This window comes from Oncorhynchus clarkii, chromosome 5 (assembly GCF_045791955.1).
Source record: "Oncorhynchus clarkii lewisi isolate Uvic-CL-2024 chromosome 5, UVic_Ocla_1.0, whole genome shotgun sequence".
Lineage (NCBI taxonomy): Eukaryota > Metazoa > Chordata > Actinopteri > Salmoniformes > Salmonidae > Oncorhynchus > Oncorhynchus clarkii.
In genome coordinates this window covers 44481298-44489565 of record NC_092151.1, presented here as the reverse complement: position 1 = coordinate 44489565, position 8268 = coordinate 44481298, and the positions used below count along the sequence as shown (strand labels likewise).

The 8268-nt window shown below is 45.9% G+C and overlaps 1 protein-coding gene across 1 annotated transcript in view; it reads left to right on the top strand.

The window, feature by feature from the left end:
- Nucleotides 1–2022: 2022 nt before the first annotated feature.
- Nucleotides 2023–8268, top strand: part of LOC139409699 (ribosome-recycling factor, mitochondrial-like) — a 32567-nt gene continuing 26321 nt past the window's right edge. Inside the window, exons 1-2 of the mRNA XM_071155100.1 lie at nucleotides 2023–2209; nucleotides 2572–2727. Coding sequence (XP_071011201.1) covers nucleotides 2023–2209; nucleotides 2572–2727 — 343 coding nt within the window. The remainder of the gene's footprint in view (nucleotides 2210–2571; nucleotides 2728–8268) is intronic.

Below are 8268 nucleotides of genomic sequence, written 5' to 3'. Positions count from 1 at the left end.
ATTTAACTAGGCAAGTCAGTTAAGAACAAATACGTATTTACAATGACTGCCTACCCCGGCCAATCCCGGATGATGCTGGGCCAATTGTGCACCGCCCTATGGGACTTCCAATCACGGCCGGTTGTAATACAGCCTGGATTCTTACCAGGGCGTCTGTAGTGATACCTCTAGCACGGAGATGCAGTGCCTTAGACTGCTGCGCCACTCGGGAGTCCTAACATACAGCAGCAACATACAGGCTGTAGATAGACATAAGTATCACCCTGCCTGCCTAGATCCCCCCTGCCTTCTTGTGATGTACACTCAGTGGCCAGTCTATTAGGCACACCCATCTAGTACTGGGTCAGGCCCCCTGTAGCCATGAAGGGATGCACCTGGTCAGCAACAATGTTCTGATATGCTGTGGCATTCAAACGTTGATCAATTCTATAAAGGGACCTATCGTATGCCAGGAAAACATTCTCCACACCATTACACCACAGCCACCAGCCTGTACCGTTAACACCGGGCAGGATGGGGCCATGGACTCATGCTGCTTATGCCAAATCCTGACTCTGCCATCAGCATGACGCAACAGGAACCAGGATTTGTCAGACCAGGCAATGTTTTTCCACTCCTCAAATGTTCAGTGTTGGTAATCGCGTGCCCCCTGGAGCCACTTCTTCTTGTTTTTAGCTGATCGGAGTTGAACCAGGTGTGGTCATCTGCTGCAAAAGCCCATCTATGACAAGGACCGACGAGTTGTGCGTTCCGAGATGCCGTTCTGCACGCTCCTGTTGTACTGTGCTGTTATTTGCCTCTTTGTGGCCCACCTGTTAGCTTGCACAATTCTTGCCATTCTTCTTCGACCTCGCTCATCAGCTAGCTGTTCTTGCCCACAGGACTGCCGCTGACTGGGTGTTTTTTGTTTGTCGCACCATTCTCGGTAAAACCTAGACACGTGTGCGTAAAAAGCCAAGGTGTCCAACCATTTCTGAGATACTGGAACCGGCTTCCCTGGCACCAACGATCATACCATGCTCAAAGCCGCTTAGGTCACTGGTTTTGCCCATTCTAACGTTCAATTGAACAGCAATTGAATGCCTTGATGCCTGTCTGCCTGCTTTATATAGCAAGCCACGAGCAAACCATTTGTGTACTAATAAACTGTCTACTGAGTGTATATCAGTATCCCATCTCTCTATACACACAAAGCAAGGTGGTATTATGACTAGGAGCCAAGCCTGAAGCTTCACACTTAGATGTAGGTTGCATCCCAAAATGGCACTTTATTCCCTATATAGTGTACTACCTTTGACCAGGGCTGAGCTTTGGTCAAAAGTAGTGCACTTTGTGAGGAATAGGGTGCCATTTAATTGGCACACAACATACTGTTGAGGCGATTTACGAGGATGACGTTGACATTGTCTATCCGCCTGGTGTGATAGTATATCGTGGTGCCCCATTTCTCTTGATGGTGTGTAAAGGTGTGTGAATTCATCACACACAATAGAGGATATCGTCCAGGGTATGATACATGGCTGGTTGTTCACCGGTTGATGGTTGTTAGTTGTCAAAGATGATCTTATTTGAAACTGTATTGCTCCATTATCTTTTCTACATACTTTACATCTGGGTTTAGTCATTTAAGTTTACACTGCAAACTTTTATCACCCACATTTAAAAATAAATTGTATATATAATTTTTGCAGTGGCGTACATGATTTAGCAGCAGTGGTGTGCTGAACACTTGAGGCAGCAACATACAGTATGTAGGTAGACATAAGTATCGCCCCCTGCTGGCTATTATTACAGCTTGCCATCCATGGCACTGTAATATCACTACACTAATATGAAAGGAAAATTAGATACATAGATAGATGTTGGTATTTTATTTCAGTACTTTAGTATTTGTTATTTTGCGTGACTCTGCTTGTGTGTTATCATAAGATCAGACTGTAATAATATCTGCATAAGTCTCAAGGAATGTTTTTGTTACGCTTCTCTGTATCTCTGTCATTTGTGTGTCTGTGTGTGACAGCGATGGCATTGAGTCAGCTGGGCCTACTGTGGCTGGCTTTGTGCCGATGCCTGGTCCCTTTGTTGAGGTCTTCCTGTCAGCTGGCGGTCAGCTCCAGAGTCCCACTGCTGTTCCCAAATACATGTCATCGAGACATCGCCCCCACTGCCGCCACCTGCGTTCTCCTGTATGCCACCAAGATGAGTAAAGGTGAGCGGAGAGCCGATTGCCTCTCAACTGCTTTGTACCTATTTGATTTGGTCTAGTGTTGCCCTCAAAAAACCCTCAAAGGCTCAGGAAATATAGGGGTAGGAATCAAGACTCCGTCTCTATTCTGCTTGTGTACTGAAGTGGTGGTCGGAACGTTCAAGAGCTTTTTTTTTTGTCTTTTTGAGAAGGTTGAAGAAAACCCCACTTCACTGTGTTTTCTCATTTTGGTTTTATTTGTAATAACTCTGATTGACTAGACTACCAGCATGCAGGTCTCCTTCCTCTCCTCCATCCTCCTTCTGTTCTTCCCCCTTTGAAGTCTCTCTTGTAGTGAAGGACGGTGCTTTTCTTTTTTCCCTCAGCGAAGGCAGCGAAGGCCCAGGCGGCCAAAGTGAACATCAACTCCTCGCTGGCGGAGGATATCATCAGTCTGGAGGAAGTGAGTGAGGAGATGGCCGCCGTCCTCACCGCCCTGAAAGAGGACTTCAGCCACAACCTGAGCATCAAAACCTCTACAGGTACATAGGGGCCATAGACTAAGGTAGGGGCTCTCACTCTCGGTCACTCCCTGATTCAATGGAAAGGAGTAGCTGTTGAGTAGCTGGCCACTGCACTCAGTTCTGGGTGCTGAGATTACAGAGAGGATACTTTTCAGTTCTATTTCATTGTATGTGGATATCAGCCACCGATTGTTCAAAAAGGGATGCAGAGCCCCGCAGGCCTGAAGTTTGAGCTGTGTCCATCTTTGTAAGCATAACAAGTCCCCTGTTGGTTCTCATTTAATTATTGGTCAAAAGATTAGGAAAAGTGCATCTCCATGTGTTTACTTTCTCCCTGAGGGGTGAGAGTGAACCCTGCCCTTTACCTTGACCCCTGTTGACCTTGACATCCAGGTCACAGCCTTTCCCCTCCCCTGTCCCCCCTCTCCCCTTGGGGCAGTTCAACCCTGAGAGGACTAAAGGGGAGGGCCTGAAGGGGAGGAAGCTCATCCCCACCCCCCTCATCCCTCCCTATCTTCCTTACCCTCTCCCTCCATTCCCCCCTCCTTACCCTCTCCCCTTCCTCTCACCTCTCCCTCCGTCAACCTGTGCCCATCTGTCCAGATGCACAGTAATCCATGGAAGCTGCAGGATTTAGAGCTGACATGGAATCTTGACTGGAGATATGCTGGAATGGGGGAATCATGAGATCATTTTGTTCATGTGTATGCTTGATAATAGCCTCATCTGGGTCTCGTTATGTGTTGTGTTTGTTGTAAAGGGGAGAGGAAAGTCACCTTGGCTGAAGGAAGGCCTGTTGTAGAGGGCGGATTAATGTGGTGAACCGTCGTCTGGGTAGGACTGAATCGGTCATGGAATTAAAAATGACCATAATTGACTAGCCAAATGACCGGTCTCCGTAATAACTGTTAGAATAATATAAACATACAGTACCAGTCAAAAGTTTGGACATATATATTTCAGTATATTTCAGTTTTTTTTTGGTTAGTGAAATTAGCAAACATTTCTAAAAAACAGTTTTTGCTTTGTCATTATGGGGTATTGTGTGTAGATTGATGAGGGGGAAAAAAAATTCAATCAATTTTAGAATATGGCTGTAACGTAACACAATGTGGAAGAGATGAAGGGGTCTGAATACTTTCACAATGCACTGTATATATACAGTACCAGTCAAAAATTCCAGGCTTTTTCTTTATTTGTACTATTTCATACATTGTATAATAGTAAAGACATCAAAACTATGAAATAACACATATGGAATCATGTAGTAACCAAAAGAGTGTTAAACAAATCAAAAATATATTTTAAAATTCTTCAAAGTTGCCACCCTTTGCCTTGATTACAGCTCTGCACACTCTTGGCATTCTCTCAACCACCTTCATGAGGTCGTTTTTTAAAAACCTTTATTTAACTAGGCAAGTCAGTCATTGACAGCCTACCGGGAAAAAGTGGGTTAACTGCCTTGTTCAGGGGAAGTAGGACAGATTTTTACATTGTCAGCTCAGGGATTCGATCCAGCAACCTTTCAGTTACTGGCCCACCTCTCTAACCACTAGGCTACCTGCGGCCCCAGCAGTTTCAGTTACCTGGGATGCATTTCACTTAACAGGTGTGCCTTCTTCAATGTGAAATAGTGGAATTTCTTTCCTTCTTAATGCGTTTGAGCCAATCAATTGTGTTGTGACAAGGTAGGGGTGGTATACAGAAGATAGCCCTATTTGGTAAAATACCAAGTCCATATTATGGCAGGAACAGCTCAAATAAGCAAGGATAAATGACTGTCCATCATTACTTTAAAACATGAAGATCAGTCAATGCAGAACATTTCAAGAACTTTGAAAGTTTCTCCAAGTGCCGTCGCAAAAACCATCAATCGCTATGATGTCACTGACTCTCATGAGGACTGCCACAGGAAAGGAAGACCCAGAGTTACCTCTGCTGCAGAGGATAAGTTCATTAGAGTTACCAGCCTCAGAAATTGCAGCCCAAATAAATGCTTCACAGAGTTCAAGTAACAGACACATCTCAACATCAACTGTTCAGAGGAGACTGCGAGAATCAGGCCTTCATGGTTGAATTTCTGCAAAGAAACCATTACGAAAGGACACCAATAAGAAGAAGAGACTTGCTTAGGCCAAGAAACACGAGCAATGGACATTAGACCGGTGGAAATCTGCCCTTTGGTCTGATGAGTCCAAATTTGAGATTTTTGGTTCCAACCGCCATGTCTTTGTGAGACGCAGAGTAAATCAAATAAAATACAATTTTATTAGTCACATGCACCAAATACAACAGCTTACCTTACAGTGAAATGCTTACTTACGAGCCCCTAACCAACAATGAAGTTTTAAAAAATACGGATAAGAATAAGAAATAAAATTAACAACTAATTAAAGAGCAGCACTAAAATAACAATAGCGAGACTATGTACAGGGGGAGTCAATGTGCGAGGGCACCGGTTAGTCGAGGTAGTATGTACATGTAGGTAGTTATTAAAGTGACTATGCATCGATGGTAACAACAGAGAGTAGCAGTGGTGTAAAAGAGGGGGAGAGGGGGGGGGCAATGCAAATAGTCTGGGTAGCCATGTTCAGGAGTCTTATGGCTTGGGGGTAGAAGCTGTTTATAAGCCTCTTGGACCTAGATTTGGTGTTCCGGTATCGCTTGCCGTGCGGTAGCAGAGAGAACAGTCTATGACTAGGGTGGCTGGAGTCATTGACAATTTTTAGGGCCGTCCTCAGACACCGCCTGGTATAGAGGTCCTGGATGGCAGGAAGCTTGGCCCCAGTGATGTACTAGGCCGTTCGCACTACCCTCTGTAGTGCCTTGCGGTCGGAGGCTGAGCAGTTGCCATACCAGGCAGTGATGCAACCAGCCAGGATGCTCTCGATGGTGAAGCTGTAGAACCTTTTGAGGATCTGAGGACCCATGCCAAATATGTTCAGTCTACTGAGTGAGAATAAGTTTTGTCATGCCCTCTTCACGACTGTCTTGGTGTGCTTGGACCATGTTAGTTTGTTGGTGATGTGGACACCAAGGAACTTGAAGCTTTTAACGTGCTCCACTGCATCCTCGTTGATGAGAATGAGGGCGTGCTTGGTCCTCTTTTTCAATTAGTTAACAATCATCTCCTTTGTCTTGATCACATTGAGGGAGATGTTGTTGTCCTGGCACCACACGACCAGGTCTCTGACCTCCTCCCTAGAGGCTGTCTCGTCGCTGTCGGTGATCAGGCCTACCAATGTTGTGCAATCGGAAAACTTAGTGATGGTGATGGAGTCTTGCCTGGCCGTGCAGTCATGGGTGAACAGGGACTATAGGAGGGGACTGAACATGCACCCCTGATTTGCCCCTCTGTTGAGGAAGTCCAGGATCCAGTTGCAAAGGGAGGTGTTTAGTCCCAGGGTCCTTAGCTTATTGATGAGCTTTGAGGGCACTATGGTTTTGAACGCTGAGCTGTAGTCAATGAATAGCATTCTCACATAGGTGTTCCTTTTGTCCAAGTGGGAAAGGGCAGTGTGGAGTTCAATAGAGATTGCTACGGGTCGGTAGTCATTTAGGCAGGTTACCTTAGTGTTCTTGGGCACAAGCACTATGGTAGTCTGCTTAAAACATGTTGGTATTACAGACAGGGAGAGGTTGAAAATGTCAGTGAAGACACTTGCTAGCTGGTCAGCGCATGCTCGCAGTACACGTCCTGGTAATCCGTCTGCAAACCCTACCACATCCGACAAGCATCAGAGTCGGTGAAGTACAATTCGATCTTACTCCTGTATTGACGCTTTGCCTGTTTGGTTGTTCATCGGAGGGCATAGCGGGATTTCTTATAAGCTTCCGGTTAGAGTCCCCGCTCCTTGAAAGCAGAAGTTCTAGCCTTTAGCTCAGTGCAGATGTTGCCTGTAATCCCTGGCTTCTGGTTGGGGTATGTACATACGGTTGCTGTAGGGACGACGTTATCAATGCACTTATTGATGAAGCCAATGACTGATGTGGTCTACTCATCAATGCCATCAGAGGTGTTTCTGAAGTTGAGTTGAGATGTTTCTACAACTGATTGGAGGAAAGGCACACACTTGTTTATATAAGGTCCCGCAGTTGACAGTGCATGTCAGTGCAAAAAAACAAGCCATGAGGTCGAAGGATTTGTCTGTAGAGCTCCGAGACAGGATTGTGTCGAGGCACAGATCTGGGGAAGGGTACCAACATTGAAGGTCCCCAAGAACACAGTGGCCTCCATCATTCTTAAATGGAAACCTTTGTTTGCAATTACAGAGATCATACGTTTCCTGTAGTTCTTGACCAGTTTTGCACACACTGCAGCAGGGATTTTTAGCCCACTCCTCCACACAGACCTTCTCCAGATCCTTCAGGTTTCGGGGCTGTCGCTGGGCAATACGGACTTTCAGCTCCCTCCAAAGATTTTCTATTGGGTTCAGGTGACTAGGCCACTCCAGGACCTTGAGATGCTTCTTACGGAGCCACTCCTTAGTTGCCCTGGCTGTGTCTCGGGTCATTGTCATGCTGGAAGACCCAGCCACGACCCATCTTCAATGCTCTTACTGAGGGAAGGAGGTTGTTGGCCAAGATTATGGCCCCATCAATCCTCCCCTCAATACGGTGCAGTCGTCCTGTCCCCTTTGCAGAAACGCATCCCCGAAGAATGATGTTTCCACCTCCATGCTTCACGGTTGGGATGGTGTTCTTGGGATTGTACTCATCCTTCTTCTTCCCCCAAACACGGCGAGTGGAGTTTAGACCAAAAAGCTCTATTTTTGTCTCATCAGACCACATGACCTTCTCCCATTCCTCCTCTGGATCACCCAGATGGTCATTGGCAAACTTCAGACGGGCCTGGACATGCGCTGGCTTGAGCAGGGGGACCTTGCGTGCGCTGCAGGATTTTAATCCATGACGGCGTAGTGTGTTACTAATGGTTTTCTTTGAGACTGTGGTCCCAGCTCTCTTCAGGTCATTGACCAGGTCCTGCCGTGTAGTTCTGGGCTGATCCTTCACCTTCCTCATGATCATTGATGCCCCACGAGGTGAGATCTTGCATGGAGCCCTAGACCGAGGGTGATTGACCGTCATCTTGAACTTCTTCCATCTTCTAATAATTGCGCCAACAGTTGTTGCCTTCTCACCAAGCTGCTTGCCTATTGTCCTATAGCCCATCCCAGCCTTGTGCAGGTCTACAATTTTATCCCTGATGTCCTTACACAGCTCTCTGGTCTTGGCCATTGTGGAGAGGTTGGAGTCTGTTTGATTGAGTGTGTGGACAGGTGTCTTTTATACAGGTAACGAGTTCAAACAGGTGCAGTTAATACAGGTAATGAGTGGAGAACAGGAGGGCCTCTTAAGAAAAACTAACAGGTCTGTGAGAGCCGGAATTCTTACTGGTTGGTAGGTGATCAAATACTTATGTCATGCAATAAAATGCAAATTAATTACTTAAAAATCATACAATGTGATTTTCTGGATTTTTGTTTTAGATTCCGTTTCTCTCAGTTGAAGTGTACCTATGATAAAAATGACAGACCTCTACATGCTTTGACAGACCTC